The sequence below is a fragment of the Agelaius tricolor genome, unplaced genomic scaffold (assembly GCF_023055355.1).
Source record: "Agelaius tricolor isolate 1412-34295 unplaced genomic scaffold, bAgeTri1.0.p SCAF_4, whole genome shotgun sequence".
NCBI lineage: Eukaryota > Metazoa > Chordata > Aves > Passeriformes > Icteridae > Agelaius > Agelaius tricolor.
In genome coordinates, this window is record NW_027269264.1 from 13873490 (window position 1) to 13898523 (window position 25034).

The 25034-nt window shown below is 41.6% G+C and overlaps 3 protein-coding genes across 8 annotated transcripts in view; 2 read left to right on the forward strand and 1 right to left on the reverse strand.

Annotated features, from left to right (window-relative positions):
• Positions 1-4523, forward strand: LOC139588889 (purpurin). Its single transcript, XM_071424651.1, has 4 exons — positions 1-117; positions 1562-1698; positions 3087-3199; positions 4265-4523. Exons 1-4 carry the CDS (start codon positions 1-3, stop codon positions 4489-4491), a joined length of 594 nt encoding a protein of 197 aa, XP_071280752.1. The 3' UTR covers positions 4492-4523.
• Positions 4524-8398: 3875 nt separating this feature from the next.
• The window catches only part of IDUA (alpha-L-iduronidase), a 46265-nt gene continuing 29629 nt past the window's right edge, over positions 8399-25034 (reverse strand). For both annotated transcript variants that reach the window (XM_071424650.1, XM_071424649.1), the window contains exons 3-14: positions 22026-22108; positions 21324-21431; positions 20577-20672; positions 19819-20021; positions 19205-19384; positions 17383-17599; positions 16571-16786; positions 15843-15964; positions 14488-14613; positions 13812-13888; positions 12928-13028; positions 8399-11345 (exon numbers count right to left, since the gene is read on the reverse strand). In XM_071424650.1, the coding sequence (XP_071280751.1) occupies positions 11245-11345; positions 12928-13028; positions 13812-13888; positions 14488-14613; positions 15843-15964; positions 16571-16786; positions 17383-17599; positions 19205-19384; positions 19819-20021; positions 20577-20672; positions 21324-21431; positions 22026-22108 (1630 nt within the window). In that variant the 3' untranslated portion in view covers positions 8399-11244. The remainder of the gene's footprint in view (positions 11346-12927; positions 13029-13811; positions 13889-14487; positions 14614-15842; positions 15965-16570; positions 16787-17382; positions 17600-19204; positions 19385-19818; positions 20022-20576; positions 20673-21323; positions 21432-22025; positions 22109-25034) is intronic.
• Positions 11226-25034, forward strand: part of SLC26A1 (solute carrier family 26 member 1) — a 37483-nt gene continuing 23674 nt past the window's right edge. Inside the window, exons 1-3 of one of the 5 annotated variants that reach the window (XM_071424643.1) lie at positions 11323-11359; positions 11727-11824; positions 20128-20215. Coding sequence is in view for 1 of the 5 variants with exons in the window: in XM_071424641.1 (XP_071280742.1) it covers positions 11352-11359; positions 11727-11824 (106 nt within the window). In the remaining 4 variants the exon portion in view is untranslated. Of the gene's footprint in view, positions 11360-11726; positions 11825-20127; positions 20216-24729; positions 24938-25034 lie in introns of those variants that run through there. The other 4 variants (XM_071424641.1, XM_071424644.1, XM_071424647.1 and 1 more) reach the window with 4 other exon arrangements.

Here is a 25034-nt window from a genome sequence, read left to right on the forward strand (position 1 = left end):
ATGAAATACGCACAGTATGTTTTCCTGGCCTCGGTCTTCTACACTGTTGAATATAGCCTAGCTCAGACCTGTGCAGTGGAGTCTTTCTCTGTGAAAGACAATTTTGATCCAAAAAGGGTAACTATGGTTACTTCAATAGTACATGTGAAGAAGCTTTACATACAAACTGCTTTTCCGGATTATGAGTTTTGTTCATCTAAAGGGGTTCTTCACCAAAAAGCTAACCTCTTTCATATTCCATGTTGCTGATGCTGTTCCTGTAGTTTTCTCAGTACTGTTTAACCTGCTGAACATTATAGTAAAACTGCCCTTGAAAGCCAGGGACGTTACTAGAGCTCATATTCTGTTAGCTTGGCACAACTTTGAGCTTCGGGCAGTTCCGTGAAAGGAACAATTTAGATCTACATCAGAGAGGAAGCTCAAGCACAAGCCCTAGGCTACTTGCACCCACCTCTAGTCATTCTTGGGAGTTACAGCAAATAGAACTCTTACCTATGCTGAACACTGACTCCTGTTTAAACACATCATTTGTGCTTCTGAGGAGAAAATGAGGGCTAATCTGCTGTTGGAAAGGTCCAGACGTGTGTCAGTACCTATGTTAACTAATGGTCAGCAAACACCACAGCTATAGGGGCATCTGGGATGTGGCAAGTGCTTTGTCTATACAAGATTGGCTTTGCTTTGGTAACAAATCATATCCAGGGAGAGCTTTGGGAATATCCCAGTTTAAAAAGTCAAAGTTTTTGCTCAGGCTCCTGTATTGGGAATCACAGCCTTGCAGGCTTAAGCACATAACTTGCCTAGCAGATGTCATTAGCTTCACTGCAGAATCAATTTTAACACAGGCAGCTCCTGCTCTTCTCAGCATTTCTACTGATAATGTTAACTTTTAAGGGTCTTCCTCTCTGTCAGTCACCTGTTAAGATCTTGTTTTTATTTTACTAGATACTTCTGGTACATTTTCAGGGACCCATTTTTTGCACGGACATATTCTTTCTCTTAATCTCAGTCCATTTCTCTTTGCTATTACTCTCCCCAAAACACCCTCCCCGTGTTTTGAGCATATAGTCATCATTTTCTGATTTGCTGGGTAGGCCCTTTTCCCCATCAGAGATCAACTGTGGCCTGTGGCAGCCACAAAGATTGTCTCTTGCCAGCTTGCTCCAGCCCCTGTACCTGCAATTTGATATTGTTGAACTTGGTATGGTATTCCATGGAAGAGAAGGGGCTTGAACAGGAGCAGGGAAGAACCAGTCTGACTCTCAGAAGATGTGTTTGGATGGGAGATGCTTTTGGTGTGGGGTCACTGTGACAGGAATGTCTCACTTCACAAGGACTACACACACAGAGCAGTGCAGAGCTGCCAGACCCACTTCTTCTGGCACAGAGGCAAAGGTTCATCAGGCAGCACTGCAGCATCTGTGTGCTACATTCCCTCCCAGACTCAGACTGGCATTTATCAGGCAGTGGGGAGTTAGAAAGGCACTTTGATTCACAAAATTGTATTTGTGCTAATCTTGCCATGGTAGCTATTGCAGTTATTAATGCACTTTCATGACAGTATGCAGGGAAATGGTATGCCCTGGCCAAGAAGGATCCAGAAGGCCTTTTCCTTCAGGACAACATCTCTGCTGAATACACTGTGGAGGAAGACGGCACAATGACGGCGTCCTCCAAAGGCCGAGTGAAGCTTTTTGGGTGAGCTCTCTTGACTTTCAACTCTAGCTGCTGGCGTGAGGCACTGTGTGAGGGGGACATGGATGATGATCAACCCTCAACACACAACATGGCTGGGTTTTCATCATCAAAAAGGGAAGTTTAGCCAAAGTATCAGATTAGAAGCTAGAGGTTAGACACCTTTGAGATTCTTCACAGCCTGGCTCAGGTTTGGGTCTGTCACAAAACTACTGCATAAAGTTAATTATTCAGTCAAATCTTGATTGATGGAATGGTTAGATAAATTAATTGCAATCAAGTAAAGGAGCTAATGAAGGCTGTCAAGATGCAAGATTTCTGAGAAAAACTTGTGGTTAACTCTTAGATGTAATTCCAAAGCCTGAATGGACAGATGGCAGGAAGCTAGACTTTTGCCTGTTGGTCATGATTACTACAAGGAATTACAGCATGTAAAGAGATTAAATAGCTTTCTGAGTGCAAAAGAGAAAATCTGTGGCTACCAATATGCTAGCACCAGCAGGTGGCTATGAACCTTGAACATCTTAACAGTGCAGCACTCCAAGATATTTTGGGAATGGGCAAATGAGGTTTTGCAGGCATGCCATACTGTGCAAGGGGGAAGATGCCTGAAAGGACTCTTCAGAAAACAAATGGGATCTCAAGGTTGCTGCAAATTTTATTTCTGTAAAGGTAGGATAAGGGGAAGCCCAGCCTGAGCAAGGAAGGGAATGAAGACCCTTCCACTGTTTCACTAATCCAGGTAATGCTTGACAAAGAGTGTTGAAATGTGGATGGCATTCAAAGCAAACAGATACCAAACAGAGAAGGGCATTGTAACAAATGGACATCCACAGGGTTCTAAAAGGCTCTGTGACAGCTTTTCATTTTTCACCAGCTTGGCAGAGGAGCTGTAACTATTACTGTGCTTGTAACAGACATTCCTGTGCCCATACTGCCAGGAAGGGATAGACAGGGGAGAGCCAAGTCCCTGCCTCTTCCTGGGGCACAGCTACTGAGCCCAAAAGATCCCAAATGCAGTGAGCTCACCCTGCAGACTGCTAGGAGGAAGTCAAGAAACAACGTTCATTATTGTGCTTGGTGTCTGTCTGCTTGTACAGAAATGGGTGGCAAAAACCTTACTGAACTGAAGGAGGGTACTGCCCCAGCCACAGCATAGCCTTACAGCAGCTGGGGACCAGAGGGCAGCAGCAATCACTGGCTGTGATGGATGTGTGTTTGAGGAGTGTCACAGATTTGCATTACTTAATGACATTAATTAGTAACTTTGCATTAAGAAAGGCCATGCCCCATGCCTGAGGCAGTTGTGCCCAAGCCCTGAGAGAACGACACCCATTTTGAAGTTCTCATGCTGCCAGGTTTTACCTTGAATGTTATGGATCTCGTTGCAGTTTCTGGGTGATCTGTGCTGACATGGCTGCTCAATACACGGTACCTGACCCAACCACTCCAGCAAAAATGTATATGACCTACCAGGGACTGGCCAGCTACCTCTCCAGTGGTGGTGAGTTAAATTCTCCAGCCCCTTGACACTTTCCAGTTGCTGAGGATTTTGTCAATTACAGCTGTCCAGATGTGCATATCTACATATAAGCAGGAAAAATAGTTCAGCTGGGATTGCTCCAAGTTCCCCTTGAAACATCCTTTTGGGGAGAGCATGCTTTATCCAAGCAGTGCATTTTATTTTATCTCCACAGAACGGGCAGCATCAGAGACTCCCTACACATCCTTCTCATACACTATATATGTTAACAAGGAGGCTTACAGGCTTTGGGCCACACACAATGGGTTCTGTACAGCCAATTGTGGTGTTCAACCTAGGGAAACCATTCTTCTGGGGGCCCACTGTGGGCATTATGGAAGTGCTGAAGTCAGTCACCCCTGTACTCCTCATAGCTAAAAAGAGGAGACATGTAGACCCACAGCTGCACCCCAACAACAAGACACATTTCTCTTCAGATAGACACAGCTGGACTCAAAGAAATGGAGCTGTTAACTCAAGTGTACCTTTCAGAAACTGCTCATGCTGAACCTTCAAAGCCCATCCTACGTGCCCCTCAAAGCCCATCCTTCATGCCCAAGCCTCCCACAGCTGCAGTTCCTCAGCTGTGGAAGTTGGGGAGGACTTCTAAGAAAGAAGTACATTCCCTTAGTACTGGCAGATAAGCCATACCAAAAAGAACTAAGTAGATCAAGGCTAGAAAACAGGAGGAATGTTTTACTGAGGCTTCCTGTATAGGAAATGTAATCTATATTGTATGTCCTTCCTTCTACCATGCTTGAGCAAGCAACATAAAGAGGTATTTTTTCACTGAAAACCTAGAAAATCCTAGTCCTCCTAGTACCTCTAGCCTAAGAAACAAAAGCTGAAAATGCACTGAGCATTGTGGGGAAAATCATGGTCTCAAGATGCCCTGTGCTTGTCCCAGTTCTTCCCCTCATGGTGTGGAGATAAGCTGGATGTGTGATGTGATTATAGATCCTTTGGAAAGCTATCCCTAACATGAGTTTGCCACCTCCCTGCTGAAGGATCCACCCACTGTGACAAACCTGTGTGTTGTTGTTTCAGGGGACAACTACTGGGTGATTGACACTGACTATGATAACTATGCCATCACCTACGCCTGCCGCAGCCTGAAGGAGGACGGCTCCTGTGACGATGGCTACTCCCTGATCTTCTCACGCAATCCCCGTGGCCTCCCCCCAGCCATCCAGCGCATTGTGCGCCAAAAGCAGGAGGAAATCTGCATGTCTGGCCAGTTTCAGCCTGTGCTCCAGTCAGGTACTTCAGCCTAATTAGCAAACTCACTGAGTTGCACAGTAGGTGATTGCATTCGCTGTTCATGTGACAGAACTACATCAAACCCAGTTGTTCTTTTTTAGCAAACTTTTCCTCATGTTAGATCTAGTAGGAAAAGAGCTACAAAGGGAAATCCATAAAAGAACAAGAGCCTGCTACAGGCTGGTTCTGCAGCCTTAAGATTGCTACTTACCAGAATCCTGTGTATTGAACCTGGTACACTACCAGATGAAGATCAGCCTTGTTACTGTAGTAGACAGTACAGGGATGGATGCAACAAGCCGGGGTTTCTGCACCTGGAAATGCTTGGCCTTGGCACTTGCATAATAGCATCTTACCGTGGGTCCATGCAGTGTCCTCCAGGAAAAGACGAAAAGGTGCCTCCAGGAAGGACCATTCTCACCCTCAGTTCCATCATGACTTGTGTCCTGTGTGGTCTGAGTAGCAGGGATGAGGGGCTCTGAGCAGCATTTCTGACTGCATCAGCTGGCAGTGGGAGTCAGCAGTTGCTCCACATATATGTAAACAGACCACGTTTAAAGCTCATTTTGGGAACATTCTTCTGGAGGTACAGGAATTGATCTTCTAGTTCAAATGCTGCCCATGAAATAGGCGGACACATTTTTAGGGCTCTGCAGAAGGTAGAAATTCTTCTTTACTGGCAGTTGAGCACTCACACTCTACAACCTCACCTACCTGGCCCGGAAGTTGACCCTTTACTAAGCCACACAGCACATGTACTCTGCACTGTGGCACAAGGAATGGCAGCTAAAACCTCCTGAACAGCACATTGTTGTGTCAGCCAGTCCTCCACTACAGAGCACGTACTGGCATCACCCAAGGCCATGGCACGGGCATCCCTGCCCCACAGCGCTCTGTACTGCTCCCTGTAGCAGAGGGAAGGCAGCTGGCTTGCAGGGTCATGGATTGGTCCTCAGGAAAGCCAAAAGCCCATGGCTAGCTAGGAAAGGCTGCCTGTGTCTGTGCCAATAGACAGAGAGAAATGCAAACTTTTGCACCCTGCATCCTAGTCTTATATTGTGATTCAGAAGTACCCCAGGAGGGTTGTAGTTACAGCTTCAGTGGAGACTTCATGGCTATTAAAGCCCTTTGCAAATTTACTTACACAGACTAAAGTTTACTTTTCTTTCTTTCCAGGGGCCTGCTAAAAGTACGCTTCTGATCCTATCCTTAAGCACAGAAACCAGACCTCTTGGTCTTGAAGTTGCCACTCAACTAATAATTTTAAAAAATCATAGTATGGAATAGTGTGTTTTTCCTGAAAAACACATGAAAATATTGGGGGATCTTTAAGCAGTGTGCAATATAATAGTGATATTTGAATTTTCAAGAGAATACCTAATGTGGCATTTGTCAATAAATGTTTTGGAAAAAAAGGCACCTCTGAAACTGGTTTTTATTGCCTGTTGTCCTGTCTGTTGGGGAGCAGAAGCACTGAGGATGCTCACCGAGGAGCAGTGAGACAGCAGCCAAGGGTGCTCCCAGCACACATGGGGCAGGGTCACTCCCCAGCTCTGAACAGGGCAGGCAAGGCAAGGATGGTGAGAGGGGCACATCCCCTGACAGGGCTGATTGTCAGACAGCAGCATGGTGACTGGGTTAACTCTGGGATTCACCTAGAAAGTCCAGCCAGCAAGGGCAGCAAGGCACAGGGCAGTATGCAGGCACATCACTGAGATGGCTCCGGCCAAAAACAGGACTTAAGAGCACATCTGAGGCAGAGCTACCTGCAGCAAAGTTCCCAAGGGGAGAACCACAAATGCAATAAAACAGATTAAAACAGATGCTACTTTCAATGACAGTGGACAATAATTTAAATGAGCAGGTGCTTGCATTTCTAATGGCATTAACAGCAATTTGCTCCTCTCTGCCTTCATTATCCAGTTTTCAGCATCTGAAAGGTATAGAACTGAAAGATATAGAATGGGCTGGGTTTATGGCAAAGAATTTCACAGATAGAGAAAGCCAAAGAAAAGTACCTGGAAATCTCCATGTAGAAAAAGAGTAACCTGAGTCAGCATTATTGACAGGCATTTCCCACTGCTTTTAGTAAAATCACATTCACCTTGTGTTTCTTAATAATAAAAATCCAGTCTAGAACACCCCAGTATCCTGATGAACCCTGCAGTTTATCAACTAAACAAATTTTTACAAGTTATAATTACCAAGCACAGAGGTAAGACCAAGCTGAACAGCCTCTACTCCTGAGGCTTCAAAAAGGTGTGTGGAACAAGGCTGATATTGACTGAAGATCTTCAGAGCACTACACTGTTAAACAGCTGCAAGATGCTTGCACAATCTTACCCACAGTAACCAGAAAGAGTATAGAAACCAAAGACACTCTCCAGGACCAGAGACATTATCCCAGGGATGCAGTGAAGTCTCTCAAACTTGTATTTCCCAGGATTTCCTGGCAATACTCGTAAGGCTCTCAACCCGCTTGACAAACATGTCCTTGCTCCTCAGGTCTAGGGAAAGTTACCCTGACAGAGAACAAGATTGGGAGCTACCACCTAAAGCTAAGGACAGAAACAGAGGAGCACTAGCAGGCAATGCTAACAAAACCCCACACAGACAGAGAACTACTCAGTGTTGAAAAAATATCAGCCTTTTCTGCTGGACTAAGTGCAAGGTCAGTGCATTGATTGAATGTTCTCCACTTCCACCTTTCTCCCAGCAGGAAGTATTGGGGTGGAATCTGTGACCTTAGGACTTGTATAACAACTGATTAGACAGCACCAAGCCTTAGCTGAAGAAGCATGGCCTTTGGCCAAAACTGTCAGACCAATACTACCAGTCTTAGAGAAGTGGGATTTTTAATGTCTATGGTTATACTAATTGTATGACCAGAGCAGATGAGAGTTTAGCAAGAAGATACAATCAATATGCAGGACCCAGTGCATCTGCTTGGTGTAGTCTGTCCAGACAAGATAAGTAGTAAAATTCCTCTTTAGCCACACGAGGCAAAGCCAGCAGGATCACAGAAGTATAGAGGTGATTCTGGTTGAATACACTATGGTTGAGTTCACGTGCCCCAATAATTGTACTTGGGGGAGTATGTCTCCATCAGGACCACAAGCAAGTCCTCAATGTATGATGTGGTAAGTTAATGAACAGATGGAAGTTACATCATATCCATTTGTCTCTAATGACTGCAGGAAATGTTAAAGACAAGGTAGGATAGGGCAGGCAGTAATGAGTGTATGCTGATAAGACACTACTCTTGAAATTCTGTTGAGTTCAACATGAAACACCTCAGGTATATCTAGAGGCAGACATCTGTCTGCTGTTTGAGTTGGTTGATGAAAAGCAGTCTATTATTCCTGGGTTTTAAGTGTGTGTATAGGTCCCAAGTCATAATCTCTGTCCTGCACAAACTTTCCACTAACAAGACAAAATAAAAAAATTGTTTATACATTAAAAGGACTGTTGTTTTGTCCTCAGAAGGTCCTTTAGTCCTGGCAGAAAGACCATGACTGCTCAACAGCAGGAGGGACTCTGCAAGGATATTGTCCTTCACACACCAGTGAACCTCCTCCAGCAAGGACACTGCGAGTCCTGAGATCAGACACTATGATACCACCTTGAGTTTGACCAGTTTTCCCTGGGCTGTGGTAACTGAGACAATCTATGCACTTAAGTTTCTACTCCAGCCTCAACATTTTTTATGTTTCAGTTATATGTAATGTTGGAATTTCCACAAGTCGAGCTATTTTACCCCTTGCACTGGTAGCCACAGTGAGCAGCTGCATGGTACTTGGCTGCTGGCTGGTGTTAAAATATGACAGTCCTTGAGAATAGTCTTTACTTTACAAGATTAGGTTGTAAGTAGAGTTGTAAGCAGTTTCTACAACACAATGATCAGATCTTGTTTTTACATGGTTCATGTGAAAGATTAATAACCAGTTTTATTTGCTCTCACAAAAGATGGTAACAAATGTAGCATATACACAATTAGACAATGTAAAATACTCAGCTGAAAGGTTCTTTCAGTTGCAAAATGGTTATATAGCCTCACAAGCTTTTGTTTCAAGCGCAGGCAAGTAATTCCATGTTGCAGTTACATATTCTTATTTGGATTAATGAACAGCAAAAGACATACATGAGCGCTCTGCAGCCTTGCTTTGGTTATGATACTACAGAACTACTAAGCACCTGCTATTCACACCTGGTGCTATGGATACTTGGCACTTCTGAAAACGCAAACGGTAATGGGGGGCTGACCACTACATGTAACAGAGGAGATTAGTTAAACATGCAATTTTGGAAACACTATCAGAGTCAGCAACAGATGGTTACAGAAATCTTTAGTTTCAAGTACTAAATAGCGTTTTTCTGTAGACATTAAATGATGAAAAAAGAAAACGCCATTTCAAAAACTTTTATAATTTGTTAGAAATAAACTCATACCTGGAAATACCAACTTCTCTTCTCTCTGTAATTTTTAACACATGCTCATTTCTTAAAGGAATGAGTTTATATCATAGCAGCGAAGAAGATTTTCAGAAGAAATCTTCTATTTTTCATGGTTTGCACATCTGTATATTTTCATCCCTGCATAACAAAATCAATACTATTCACTACAGCTATGTTTCTTCTTTTTTTTTTTTCTTTTTTACTTTTTTTTTTTTTTTTTAATACACCTGTAACTAGTACATAGTCCTTGGTTTGATAAAGACTGCTATATTCTGATTGCCAGGGTGGGAAAATTTTAAAGCAGAAGGGCTACTCAGGTAGGACATCTTAACACACTAAACTGTCCACTCAAGCTCCTACATCTTCCCCTGCTCCAGACACACTAAAATCTCTCAAGACCCTATACTTAGTATTTCTCTAAATAATTTTATTTGTTGCTCCACCTCATGCTAGCAAAACAACATGTGTTATCCGCTAGATTTTACTTAACTGTGTACAATGGTTCTTCACTCAGGGGAAATTATCACAAGTTTAAAATGTATTTTTACTATCTCCATGCAAGTAGAATGTCTCAATAACTTTTCTTAAATTTAGAGGACCCAATTCAGTAGGACCCATGGCCATTTCCTGTTCTGCCTGTATGGACAAGGAATTGGAGGACTAGGATGCGATAAGTGCCCCTTATAAAAACTCAAATGAGGCAAGAAATATTTCATCTGAATTCTGTGACAGAATAAGTCTTTTAAGGCTAATTTTCAGTAAAAGCACTTGAACAAGTAATCAGCAAGTAAGGAGATATAAGGCCACATTTCACATGCACTGACTTTTTGCATATGTTTCTTTTCTGTGCTGTAAGAGTTGAGGGTATTTGAGGTAGTTCAGCTCTCTCCTACTGCGCAAACTTGGGCACTTCTTTTTTTCTGAGACCTGAATGTTTCATCAAATATGTAGTTTTTGTTGTTATGTTGGTGAGGTGGCTGATGTCAGCAAAGAGAGCAGTAGGGGATTTGTTTGTGTGACAAAGTCACTCCTCCTATGGAAAACACTCCAGCTGTTTTCACTGGCATTATCCTTCTCTCTGCAAGCCTGTTAAAGGCACAGCTCAAACTGTGCCAGTTGTGAAAAGAGAAGAATAAAGCAACACCCCTGCAATTTCAGGGAACTTTGCTGTTTACATAAAGTGTTCGGCACCTGCAAGCACAGCCAGTGGTGATCTGTAGCCCATGATCTTGGGCTATCACACGCTTGTGCACATGCTTTGCAAAGCACAGGAGCTCAAACTGTTCTTTGTTAATTTCCTAAGTGTCCTAAGTAGTAGCCCTGCTACATTCATGAGTGTGCTGTCTGGTCATACGAAGATACGAAGGCTCTAACTAGTGTTTCAGCTTTCTCCTGGCTATGCAAAGCTGAGTGACCACTTACAGTCTGTGAGGGGACGTGTCACCTGTAAGGGCTGAAGGACACCAGGCTAGGTGACAGCAATGGAGAGAAAGAGGGACTTTCAGGGTTAGAGCCTCTACCACAAACGGGCAGCAGCTGGTGGCCAAAGTGCAAACAGGTGACTTGGGCAAAAGCACAAAAGAGAAAAGGCAGGAGGCTAGGGCTTTCTGTGCCTTCTCCCCTCTGAGAATGAGCTGATACCCCTGCTTCTGCCTACAGGAAACAGCTCTGGCACCCATGTAATGGTCACAAATACAGAGACAGCTGGGTGGAAACACCTCTGTGAGAGAGTGAAAAACCTCATACACCTGAAGACGTGGCAAGCATTCTGAAATAACCCACTGTGACTAACCAGCCAAAGGAACTAAGAGATCCCTTACTTCATGCTCTGAATGTGTCTTGTCGCTGTGCACTTTTCCATCAAACTGTTAAGACTGACTGGCAGCTCAGGCAGCCAGTTCACTCTCAGACAGGTCCTCCATGTGCCTTTGCTACCATCCTCACCCACACAGTGAAGCCATGGTTCTGTTCCTGCTACAGTTTGTGACCTCTATAAATCTTAGCTTGCCCTGGCTGTTAGCTCAGTGAAAAAAGGGGAATAATAAACATGTATTCCCATAATTCCTAGTTACCAGGCTGAATCCCTGTCCTACGGTAGCCTCTTACCAGCTGCAGTTGTGGTTGTTTGATAATGCTGTCTTTTGTGCTATGAAGAGTTAACAGGGGCAGTTGCTTCTAACTTGCGTTCCTAACTTCATCAGGTCATTTCCATACGCCCTCCTCAGCCTGGGAGGAGTTTATTTTTCTGGGGAGTTGTCATTTGCAAGGAACATACACCACTCTGACACCAAGACAGGCACCACTCTTCAGCGTCACTTGAAAGCTTCAATGTATCCCACAGGAAGAGAGGGCAGGCCTGCCTTCCCCCAGTAGTCAATGGCACGCACTCTGTAAAAGCCGGAGACTGAGCTTCCTGCAAATGAAAAGGTTAGAAATGGTCACTGTGAAACGCTGGCACCTGTGGGACTGGGAGGATGTGAAGCAGGCACTACTCCTGTAAAATCTAGGTTCATGGAACAGGCTGGGGAAATCAGTTCTGCACCCTAAGTAAGTGTGTCTTTGCCTTTCTGATTAAAAATGGTAACAAATTCCTTGTGGCCAAGTACTGGCTTTTTTATCTTGTTTCACCAAGGAAGTCCTCTCTACTTACTAGGATTAGCAAGTAGAGCTACAGGACTGCTATCCCAGCAGCTCCTTTGGAAGAAGGCTGTTTGGAAGAACATCTGCAAGAAAAAATTACTAATTTCCTTTTTTTCCAACTTACTTTTCTGCCTGAATTTTGCCTTTGGAACAGGTTATGTGGGGACAGTTTTAAAAAAGAAGAACAAGAAGCACACAGGCTGACTGAAAACCCTCTGCTCTACTCAGGAAGCAGCACCACTTACTTTAAAGGTATGTGAACTGATCTTCTGTGGTTTTGCTGCTTTTTATCCTTGATCCAGTTCAAAGAACACAGCTTTCCCTAGCAGAATCTTTGAACACACAAGCAATATAAATTTGGGGGTATTTTATCTAATTAATTGATTTTTATATGTGTTTTAGTGTTTTTATTCTAGGAAAAAAAGAATGCCAGAAATAATGGGTGAGGAGGAAGTTCCTAGCAATAAGGACTGCTGAGACATGATGTTTTTTCAAGTAGTCTTTTTTGTCGCTGTTGGTTTTGAAACAAACTATTAAAACTGGTATATTATATTATAGTATAATAATGAATAATAATTTCAGAGATTTGTCATAGCCAAGATTTAAAGCCTTTGCTTGCCTAACATTGCATAAATAGCTCTGAACTTTTATTATGCGATCACTGCTGATGTTAAGGCTTTCTCAGGGTAAGATAAGCCCTTGTTTCTGGTAAAAACATCTCTCAACTGCCTTTTAATAGTATCACTATAAGGCAAGGTTTGTCTGTGTTTCACTCAGCTCTCATCAGTGCTTATCATCAATATTTGTTGGATGGTCATGTTGCAGACTAGACAGCATTTGCTTAAAAAGGGAAAAAACAAAACAAACAAACAAAAAACCAACAACCACCACCCTCCACCTGCAGATAAATTAAAAAAATACCCAAATAAAACATCAGTATCTTCCTTCACTTGGATGTTTCATCTGAGTAAACTTCTATTGCAAGGTCTGATCATAGTTTTTTGTGGGGGTTTTGGTTATCATTTTTGTGTATTTTTACACCAGCTACAAATTGCTACTTAATGTCTCAGGAACCTTGCCAGGCCTGCAGCTCAGTGACTGGCTTTTGTGACAAAGAATTACCCATGGCATACTACTAATAATGTCCTCACGACTACTTGTTGATCTCTGTTTGTCCTTGAAAATAAGTCTCTTACTGAGAATACAATCCTAAAGGAGGGGATGAGCTCTTATTTGTGAGAGACTGTGTGTTACTTGCAAGTTACCTACCTTCAGTGGTTACTAAACAATGGTTCACAAACTCATGAGTGGCAATATCACATGACAGATTACCTAACGTGAGTATTCTTGCATACCTGGACTGTAGACCCAGAGAGTGAATATTGTGTCTTTGGCATTAATCCGCTGGTACACTTTTCCATCTGATGAGAATTCAACTTCAAATGTCTTTATACACCTAGAAAAGAGAACCAGAGAGGTTTGTAATTACAACTGACAATGCATGAACTATCAAATACTATGAAAAATCAGGGTTATTTCAACAAGAAGGACAAAAATAAGAAATGTTCACTTGATTCATTCCTACCAAATGTAGGATGGAGTGAATTGGCACTATTAGGAAGAACCAGGGCTCCAACAGCCTCAGAAAAACACCTAGACTGACTTGCTGCTTTGGGTATTTGCAGCATCACAAAATGTCACGCATCTTTCACTCAGACACCAGGTTATTAAGAATCTAGGGAGACTGGCTTGAAAAGGACCTAAGTCCTTTTACCTTCCTGAGGTAATCTATTTGTACACTGGATCCCCTTTCAGAGTTCACATACAGAGGGTTTCCAGTTGAGTCGAGCTTGCTGAAGAAAGCAACCTGAGGTTTTCTCTTCCAGTTCACATCCCTTACAGAGATGTCTAAGATCCCACTTAGGCATCTGCTGATAATGTAACTTTTACCATGAATCTTCCTGTCTGCTATGCTGAATAGAATCCCCTCAGAAATGCCACTGAATGCTGGTGACCAACAGGCAGATTCCTTTGATCAGCAAATTAGGCAGGGCTGCTTTTCACAGTTTGTGCACACAGGTCCTACAGTTCATTTTTTCAGACAAATGCACTGTATCATCTATCAAGGAGCAACAATTCATTAATTTTCGACCTTGTTTTACTCTGTAGAGCTTGTGGAAACTTAGGGAGTAGTATGTTGGTAACTCATTTGTATCAATTTTATTTAAAAGCTACTTACTTTGACTTAACACAGTCGTCATCCCACAGCACAATGACCTGCCCCTTTGTGAGAGGGATCAAACGAACACCAGTCACCTGTCCAAAGACACAAGCCCATGTAAAAAAACTGTACAAACCAATCAGCCAGGTCAAGTTTCTGTGTTCATCCTTCCATATTAATTATTTGCTTTGATTTTTTTCCATTGACATCAGGTGTAAAAACAAAATTCTTGGCTCTGTAGCTTTTTGCAGTCCATGTCTCCCACTCGTCAACCCTTCAGAGGACCATCAGAGGCTCAGGGTACCACTGTGCACATGGGTGAGACTGAATGAGCAGATACAGACATCTAATATGGAGGCCATGATTCCATTTTAGCTTTAGCTGTCAATTAACTTGTCAATCCCTGTAGCATACCATGTGCTTTTTAAAGAGATACTGCACTTTTCAGTACTGTTTTACTAATTTCTCACCATGGGAATTTTCATTCATCTTAGTGATGGCTCCTATCACTTGCTATGTAGTACTTTATCTTGAATTACATCTTTGAGAGCCTTCTCATCAAAAGAGAGAAGAATCGTTTATTTACTAATTCTTACACTTTTAACAATAAATTAACTCAATGGTCTTCTTCTAAGATTTAAGGCAAGAAGCAGTTTCAGTTTTGATGTGTCTAATGGTAGAATACAACACATACTTGATCAGGAGCTGATCTGGGTCTTGCACAGATGTGGATAAGAAAGACTGAGGGAACGGGAAAGTCTTGCTTCAGTGTCAGGATGCCAGCTTCAGGAAATGGGAATGGACCTGTTACCAGTGGGTCCTGTGGAGCCAAAGAGTAGTGTTGTGAAAAATCTTTCATTACAGCACCTAAAGACCAATTGTTAAACCAGTGTAAAGTGCCTGTGTATTTACTTTAGGACTCTAAATTTCCAATAGAGTTGGTACTGCTAATGCTCACAGGCATCAAAGTTCTCCACACTCGGAGACTTTATACTCACCTGTTTTCCAGCTCTTCAGGAAACAGAGGGTTTGTCCAGCTCACAAGTTGGGTTGATCACAAATGCCCTTAGGCACAATCTGTCACTTCTCTAATCTCCCATGGACGCCTTTCAGGCTAGAGGTCTTTACAAACCATGGCCCCATCTCTTCCCAGTGTGCAGAACAAGCTACTGCTAGCTACAACAGCTACATGGCTGGTCTCTGGGGATGTACCAGATAGCTAAGAGCATCTAAAATCTTGCTGCTGCCCTGTTTAAGGAAGATCTGATGTCTCCTACAATGTCCCACATGCCTTAGCAATAGTCAGTTGTGACTGGGAAGAGAAGACACAGTACTCTATACTGAAGTCAGAAAGTGAGTACTGTCTGAGGGCCCTGAAGGGGATGAAGATGACCTCTGTTTTTAACCCAGGAGTCTGAATGCATTGGGGAAACTATGGGAGGGGGAGCTGAAGTGACAGGCTGCTCTCATGCTCACATACAGTAATTTCTGCATGGCTTTCATCCATAGGGAGGAGAGGACTTCTCAGAGAAGACTGACTCCTTAATTATCTCTATGGTGAATTCAGCACTAGTGAGCATGAGGGAAAACTGTCAATCTCCATGTGAGCCCCTCAGTTTTCTGAACTTGCACTGGGCAGTTTTCACCTCAGGGAGGTGTTTGTTTTCTATTATTAATGGGGTTCATTTCAACTTTCTAATGCAGCAATTTGGCCATTCTGTAATATACACAGGGCCATGTGACTTACCTGGGAAGATGGAACAGAAAGAGCCTCAAAGCCCACTGAATATTCAGAGAGAAGGCAGAACTTCCCCAGGAGCAACTGTGCCTTCTTATTTTATGGGTAGGCCCAGAGTGAAGAGGTTGTATAACACAAACACCAAGGCATAAGCTGTGCGTGACCTACACTTTTCTGCAGGACTGCAAGTGAATTTTTGTGTGTATATAAAAAGTGAATGGGCTAAGGAAATTTTTGTTAGAGGCCTGATTTGTTGTCTTTTTCACAAGCACTTTACCTGTACAACACTTCAAGCAAACACATAATCATACCTCAGCATCCCTTATTTTCTGGAACTGTTCTGGAGAAGGAAAGTCAGGGCTTCCTAGGTTCTTCCACTTCAGATAGGGATTGGTTTCGTTGTTATCCATGTAATATGTCACATACACCATCTCTGTAGGAGATGAGAACAAACAAAAGAAGTAAACTCTTTACTTGGATTTAAAGATTAACAAGAATAAATTTAGCAGCTGTGTAAGTCTACCTTTTCAAAAGTGATTTCAGCACTTTGGAGCCTAACTTCCACTGGAAAGTCCCATGGCTAAGACTCTCATGAGGCTGTACAATTTACATTTGCCAAGTTTACCTTTCAAACTATTACTTCCACAACCAGAACCAAAATTCTCTTTTCACATGCATTTGTTGGGTAACTCACAGATGTGCAATTGTGTGCTTGTGTTGGCTGTCTTGGAGTCATCTCATAAAGGGAATTGTTGCTTGGCAATATCCAGCCAAGTACACTGAAATCAGTAGTTTTCCAGAAAGGTAGCACTTGGCAGTTGCCATTAAAGGCAGGGTCAAAGTGTAGGCATTAGGAATGAACCTTTCAAAGGAGGACACCATTATATCTCAGAAAATCTAGGAGTGCACAAAAGATGACAGAGGAAGCTAGAAAATTAAATTCACTCTTCCAATGAAAGGCAGTTCAGTAGAAGTTTTCCAGCTGGTATTCTGTCTTAAAGGTCACTCAACATGAGCTGTCTACATGATATTTGTTTACCTCTATGTTTGGGGAAGTGGGTGGCATTCACTGTGACAGTGCTGATGTTGGATGAAGTCTTGTTATCCTCACTTGAATACATCAGTACTGTAGCTTGCCAGCTATCTGAGGGCTGTATCTCACTTGGGGTGTGCACAGATGCCAGCACACCAACTGTGCTATTTTGAGCGCTTTCATCTCCATTGATCTTCACTTCAGCAAAAATCTGCTTTTCTCCTTTAAAAAATGTGACAACTGTTAGCATCACTGTTAGTCAGTCCTGTGTCAGAAGCTGCAGGGTCAAAGCATGCAAATAGACTGAGCATAAGTGAGCTATGTTCTGCCTTATTTTACCAGTTACAGCCTTCAGTCAGATTTATTTCACAATAGTAGAGTGTTGTAAAATACATATTACAGCAGTTCTTATGCTTAGCAATTCAGCTAGCAACATGCAAACAGGTGACAGTGAATGAAGTTCTCCCTGTAATATGCTGCATGAATCTTCTAGCTACTGGGATTTCTTAAAGACAGTTGCAGCCTGATGGTATGTACCCCTTGCATCACAAGAGGGAAGTACCAGTCAACAAAAAATGAGTGGTTGGCACACAGAGGGCATAAACAAAGCAGTAAGGTAAATCAAACAGGTAACAGACTCTCAGGAATATTTTCTGAACTATCAATCTGTCTGAGGAAATGAAGTTTCATTTTCTTAACACAGCTAGTAAACAGTGAGGGGAACTCTTGCTTTTATGAATAGCAAGATGGCTGGAACTATCTTTCTTAGGCTGGAAACTTCTAGGTAGGAGGGGTTATTGACATGCTCTTTACTATACCTAGCAGTGCCAGCAAGCCCATGGCAGTCAGCACTGGTTTCCGCACCATCTGGACATAAGGTGGCTTTGTGTTGTTCATCTGAAAACGTGCTGTCAGAGTCCGCTGGGTGAAGTAATGGGGGTAGTAGCTCAAGAAGGCATTGTCATTACTCAGCAACGAGTAGTTGATGGTGTTGTTGGCTTTGGAAATGAGCAGGTTTTGGTGCTGAATGATTACCTGCAAAGTCATAGAGAAAATGAACCTTCACCTTGGAGAAAAACTAACAAACATGCAGTAGTCCTTGTATTTTTTTAAAAAACTTTACAGAATTCTGTAAAGAACTGTCCCTCTGCCTTTTAGAAAAGACTGAAGAAAATAACTGTTTATCATAAGTCTTGGAAAACCTGCACTTTAGGTACTATATTAATCACTGTAAAATCTGAAGCACCTGCATAGTTTTGCAAGTATTAAGTCTCTGAAATAATTAATACTAGAACTCTTCACAGATAATGAACACATCTACTTGTCTATTGCACTACAAATGATGCCCCTCTGTCTTGAATACTTAATTAGTAATCAGGATTTACCATCTGAATTAAATCTAAATGGTTCTCCAAATCCGGAGTTACTTTGTACACATTACATCAGTGTCTGTGAGCTGGTCCTGGATTCTGTTTCTCAATTAGTCATTTTTCCCACTTGGTGCTAACTTGGAATTAATTCTCCTGGTGTTTCACTGGTTGCTGTGCTGCTCTCCCAAAAAACATCCAAGTTCCCAAGTTCTCAGCTTATTACATTGCACCTGAATCTAAGAATTAAGCAGAACTTCAGAAGGCTGACAACTGAACAGTCTCACAATTGTGTCTCTGAAGAAACACAGTGCTTCAGATTCTACACAACCAAGTGTTAATTTACCACCACATCATTCTAAACACTGCTACTTTGTCCTGCAAACTGTCTGCGATGCAGTCAATGACTTGTTGCCTTAGCAAAGACAGATTGTATATGCACTCTCAGGGAACTGGGAGCCTTTGTCTCCTCAGGAGCAGCTGGTAAGATGCATCATTTTTCTGGGTGACATACATACTCTCGCATTTGGGAATTATTCCTTTGCACAGGAGCACTTGGACTCTATGTGCTGTTTAAGGTAGTGGCTCACAAAGCACTAGGCCTGCAATGGAAATTATTGCTTTGCAGGGGAAGGGCTGAGCTTGCTCTGGGGCCAAGGTGCAATTACTGCAGAGCTGGGAGTGTTGACCACTCTCTTCTTCTGCTTTTCTGGCCAACATCAGTAATTACTAGCAGTAATTAATAAGATCATGTGTACAGCCAGTATCCCAAACCAAAGAATGGACTATGCTGAGAGCTCAAGGCACTTCTTTATTATACCTGATGTCTCTTGATGAGATAAAATTCTGAAGGATCTGGGAAATAATTCTCACATATATGAGGTGACAGCTCGCAGTACTGACACCAGATCAGTAGTATTACATGGAGAGATCATGTGTGGGAGTAATCTTATCGGATGGATCTAACTGGGGGACTGTATACATTCTCAGTTCTCTAGCACTTCTCTGTCAAGTTCTCAGTTTGGTTCTGGGTTGGACTTTTTTTTTTAAAGAAAGATGAAGAAAACTAAAATTAAATTAAATTTACAAATTAAATCAAGCTACTAAAACTAGACTATTCAGGGAAACCCCCACTGTACCAGTAGGGACATCTCCTTTTTTAGGATCTATTAGTCTGAGAAGCTGCTTAAAAATTAACTGTTAAGTCTACTTTTTCAACTGCAGAAACACATCAGGGAACACTACTGTGCCAAAACTACCAATGAACTGTTACCTTTACAATCATTGCTGCATAGGTCACATCAGCTCGCCAGAGCTGTGGAATGGACCATCCAACCATCGGATCCGCTTCATCGTTATATATTGCAACAGAAGAAAAACCTGGAAACAGCTTCTGAATTTGTTGAACTGCTTCTACTTCTTGTTGCAAGATGTAGAGAGAATTCCCACCTCCCTGCAACAATATTTCATATCTGCTTAGCGGTAATGAGAAAAAGGTGGTAAACATACAGACTTAACCTAAAGTCATAAACATAAAACATATTCTGAAAACATATTCCTTGGTCACCAAGCTGCTGTGGACCAACAAAATTAGTATTTTTACTTCATCTACTACAGCACGTGCTAGTTGCATGAGCTCCTCCTAGAATATAAAATGTAAAAGAAGTAGAGGAATTGTTTCCCTTTGGGAATTAGGCAAAGACAAATTTGCTTTGAGTTAAAGTCTTGTAACTGAACATCTTCAAAATTTTGCAAGAATAGGTAGCCATGCTTCCTGCTATAGGCTGGACACTCATCATCGTCATCAACTTTGTAAATCAGAATAAAACATAACTTTGATTGAACTGATTGAAAAAAAATGGCTTTAAACTGAAATCTTGGACTAACCTTTTTATGGAGAGAGATGTAATCCAGCCTTACACCAGTCTCCCCTGTGAAGAAGTTGGTCCCATTGTAGCAATGACACAGAAGACTCCAGCACATGGGTGACTTGGGTAAGGGATGGAAGGAATCCCCAGGCCCTCCAAATTTTAGGATAGGACTGGCTGCTCTTAATCCTTCTGAACAAGCATCATAATAGTTGAGAAACCCTGAAGTCCAAGCAGATGAATATATCAAAGATGATAACTCAAAACAGAAACTGGATCTAAAACTACAAGGAGATGTTATAACCCTGTTATTTTATTTATTTGCAAGGCTTCACAAATTGGGACTACATTTCCTATGCACTGACAACACAGGAAGACATCAAAACTTCACCTGCCTCCGCAAGGTTCTTCTAAAGGTCTTGTATAAGCATGTTCCCAAAGCACGCAGCCTCAGTGAGGAGTTTTCCTCTTATTCCACCCTTCTCCCTCTTACTGCTACTAACTGTACTTTATATACAATTAATGAACTGCTTCTTCTTAGTGTAACTCCTGTTTTGTTTTTTCTGTGTCACAACCCCTGATACCCAAGTAGGGAATAAAATGTAGCCAGTAACATGACCTTAGCAAAACAGATTTGACGTACCTGTCACATTCCTTATCACTGCTGTCTACCTTACTTCTTTGTCAGTATACATTACATCTCACTGTCACCCCTTTGCTCACCCCATACACCTGTCTCACTTCACCACACTCCAAAATGCTCCAAAACATGCTCACCTTTTACTGTCATAGACACATTGTCAAAGTCGTGGTGGTCTGGTTCATTCCAGGTCTCAAAATTCCATTTAGCAACATGCTCCAATCCATACCTATCTGTAGGAGAGGCCTCATTTATCAGTGAGCTGCATATCCAGACAATACTATCAATAAGTGACTTACAAAGACAATACTATTAGTTCGGGCTGCAGGTGAGGCTCAGCACCCAGAACTATCAGTAGATAATTTCCCTCATTATTTTTAATAATGAGGTAAATGTAATTTGTGAGTTTCAAAATGATCTCTCATTTTTGATGAAATGCAGTAATATTTGAAAAAGATGCAAGGTGAGAGGGAAATGACTTACAGCTTTGTGATTAGGGCACTCACCTACCCTTAATTCAGGTTGAGCCTTCTGCCGTGTTAGAAATATTTGAAGCTGGCATACGAGAAGTGTTCAGGTTATCATGTTCCAGTGAAAGCTGGTATTTTACAACCACAACAATATAACAAGGTTAAAGGTCAGTCCTTCAAGGCAGGCCAAATGTGCTGCCCAGAACACTCTATTCATTCTGGATGTTGGCCATGGATCAGTAAAAAGTGAGACTATTATCCTATGGTCTCCATGGTCTGTTCTGGCATGTTTGTTTTCTGGTTTTGTGTTGAAATCCTGGGTCTTGAAATTGATCACAACACACAGAACTTTCTGAAGTAGCTAGAAAGGACTACAACAGAACAAATAACAATGCTTTTCTTTCTTTAACTTACCTATGTATCTCCTTGCCAGAACAGTAATTAAGTTTCTCCACTGTACCACATGTTCTTTATCTTCAAAATCTAAAAAATATCCTGATGGATTTCCCATCAATTCAAATCCTAAAAGAGACATAAGAAATAGGTCTCCTTTTTTTGTGAATGCTATCTCATTTTTATTAATGAAGGGTTATCACATCATCTGAAACAAACTTGTTAATGAAGAAGCATCATTAAATGGTTTCTTTTCTGTTTCCACATATTCCCACCAGAAATATTTCAGATTTGAGGTTGTTTATTTGTTACTTGTCAGTGACTATAGTAGTCAAGCTATTAGTTGTCAACATAAATGCAGGGCTCAGAGGAAACTTAAAACAGTGGATGTTTGCATAAATTTATGGGAAGTTATACCTGGAGTATCTGCTTCTCTGGCCCTTTTAGGTATATGTCAATGGGTACAATATTCTCTTCAAGAGATCTCATTTACAAGTACAACCATCTGAAACTGTCTTCAAAGGCAACCTAAAACCAATTGTGTTGTCTTAATTGCTATAATATCATTTTGCTCACACTGGGACATGATGTAAAGGCAAATAGGTAAATAATGAAATCTTTTATCAAAACCAGCTTTGGAAAAGCTTTCTAAGAATATTCTAATGATTGTACAATATGGATGAACAGATATACCAAGCTGTGCAGGCAGGGAGCTGCCCTTACCTGGAATCAGCTTATTTTCCCACAGCCGATCCATAAGGTTATCCAAGGCAGTAAAATCGTAGTTAAGTTTGCCATTCACCACTCTGAAGAAAAAAGGCAATAAAAAAACCACAAGTGTAAATATTACAGCAAAGATAGGACTTAGGTAAGTAGATAATGAATCTGATGGCTTTCTTCTCAAAATCTGCGTAAGACTGGGGTTCTTGGAATTGTACACAAACTTCCTTCCTCTAAAGTGATCACAGGTGTTCACCATAAGCATGTCTCTTGACTAATCCATGCCCTTTACCTATTTCAGCAGCAATAGAAACAATGTAATATATGGGTCTGCTTGCTGAATTATGTTTTTTCACAGAATATTAGATTTTTAACTCTCTGCTGAAGCAAATTTTACATAGATTTGGGTTTTTTTGCTTAAGCTGTTTTTTCAGTTTCCATTGGATTACCCACTGCTAGGCCAGCTCTTTTCACGCTCCCTCATATGCAGTTTGTCTTAAGGTACTCCGAATCTGCAGTATAGAATATAGATTACTTAGTAGCATTCCTTATGGATTTAGGTCCAGATGAAAAATAACTTTGCATCTTTCAAAGAATGCTGAATTTATGCACAAGATGTCTGTAATTTTTACCTCATTGTAAGCATTTGTTTAATATTTCTCCTGTACTCCCAGGATCTTGGGCTGCAAATCTTTCATCCAGCTTTGAATAAATGCATTCCTTTGTGTCAAGGAATCTTGCAGGAACACAGGTACCAAAATGTGGACACGCACATGGATGGGAACACCGGAATTCTTTTATCCAGGGGATGAAAAATGGCATTTGCAATTTATATGTGATAAACTAGAAGATTTGCTTTAAATTCCTGAAGGGCTTTTCTTGCCTGGCATCCAGTAGAAACAAATATAAGGCACTATGCAGGTCAATTTTCCACAACTTCTGAACTTATGGCCTGATTTAACTGAAATCTGAAAGGGATGGAGAATTTTTGCCAGTATGAAGTGCCAAATAAGAATTAACAATGAATTTCTGTTGAGAACATTCTGTTAGTGTGACTTACTGCTGTTTGGCCTAAGAAACAGCCTTGGCCTGGTGGCCAAATTCTGGCCTCAGTATGACCTGAGCAAAAGGCTTTTTAAGCACCCTTGACATAAGTCCAGCCCTGGTCACACAGCGGCACTGAGTGAAGCCTTGGCAACCCCTCTCAAAGCTGATTTCTCCAATCATGCCAAGGCACTACAACTAATTTCTCTGGTACAGTGCAGCCTGACCACCTCTCCTGAAGTGTTGCCTGCTCTTTCCTAGGCACTTTGCCTTTGCTTGGGTGGAAAGCTATACAAGTGAACTATAGATGCAATGCTGCCGGTATGATGGAAGGTGGAGAGACAATCACACTTCTTGCAACTGATCAGTGCTAGCATAGCATGACAAGCAAACAGGATTAGACATGAGAAGAGGGCCATCAGCAGAGCTCTTAAATCAGTGCTGGGCTCTGTGCTCAGAGTAACAACTTTCTTCTTTCTGTACTTCATGCTTTCTGTACTTCTCCTGAGCCTCTTTGAGGGAGGCTCTTTCTCTGTGCTTTCTTGTCAAGGAAAGGTTTTAGTGCATATGTAAATGCAGTTCCAAATTCTCAGAGAATTAAGAAGGGCTGACAGAATTGCCTAGTGAACTGTGCAATACGAAGACAAATCTCTGACCAGGATCTAGAAGAGGAAGAAAGGCAGGCAAAGTAAGTGTAACATAGACCATATCCACTAAGCCAGCTCCATGTGTTATGTAACATGGCACACAATCTTAGCCCCAGCTTGGTCACACTCTTTTACCAAAGATCTGAAGCAGAATTTTTCTTTTTAAAGTATGTCCCACCCCCATGACAATAATTGTCATGTATGCAGTCACTGATGGGCTTAGGGTTCCTGCCCAAGTCAAATGGCACAGCTGTAAAAGAAGCAAATAGTAAAAAGAAATTTATTTGCTTTAGCATTCTTTAAAGTATTTTAAAAGTCACTGTTGAACTAAAGAATGGCCATTTGGAACCTGGGTTTGTTTTGCTTAGACAGCGGTTTTAAAAAAAAGTCCTCTTCCAAAGTTCAAAGACTTTTTTTTTTGCTAAAACTAGCTCTGCTCCCTCAGATCCATTAACTATTTCCAGATGTACCCTGTGTTCTATTGAATAATTTGCTTACATGCACACTTACAGTCAGTATGCATAAGAATTATTAACTACACTGTCTTGTAAAAGGTTAATAATGCCATACAGATAAAAGCAAAGAAAACAGGGTCTTCTTGGCTTCAGTCTAAGGTCTACACAGTATTATTTGAAAATATAACCATAAATAAGCGTATAAAAAATAACCATAAATAAAACCTTCTATTTGATGCCTGTACACTTAAGATCCCAGGACATTTACATTTTTCCAATTGCACCATTTAAAATAGAACGCCATTGCCAAACATGACTGAGTGATGGTACACAAGATCTTTTGTTATGCATGTAGATGTAGAGGCACCTCTTATGTTCTTTGGCTGATCTGCCACTTTATAAGGATCTCTTCTTCCTACCAAGTGAACCAGACAATATGCTCCCATTAATAAAATGATTACTTGACTGACAGGATTGACACTTGCTCAGATTTTGACCTTACCCTTACCTGTACTACACTCCTGATGTGAGATCGATGCATTTTTTTACAGCACATACAGTACCACTAGAATCTGGGTTGCAGGGTTGCCTGCATGTAGTGATTGGAAGCCATGCTGACTGTTGCACTTGAGGCACAGAAACTGGTACTATTTACAAATGTTCTGCATGGACAAGATTGGCCCAGCTGCCAGGCCCTTGCCAGGAGTGCTCTGAAGACAATTTTAGGACACTGAAGAACAGATCAAACCTGTTACAGGCACATGACAAGGTAAATTCGTGGTCAAGAATTAATCAGTGGCGGAGGATAAATCCATGGCCAAAGCTGCTCAAAGCATCTTTCTACATCTAAACTGTTGATGGAACAT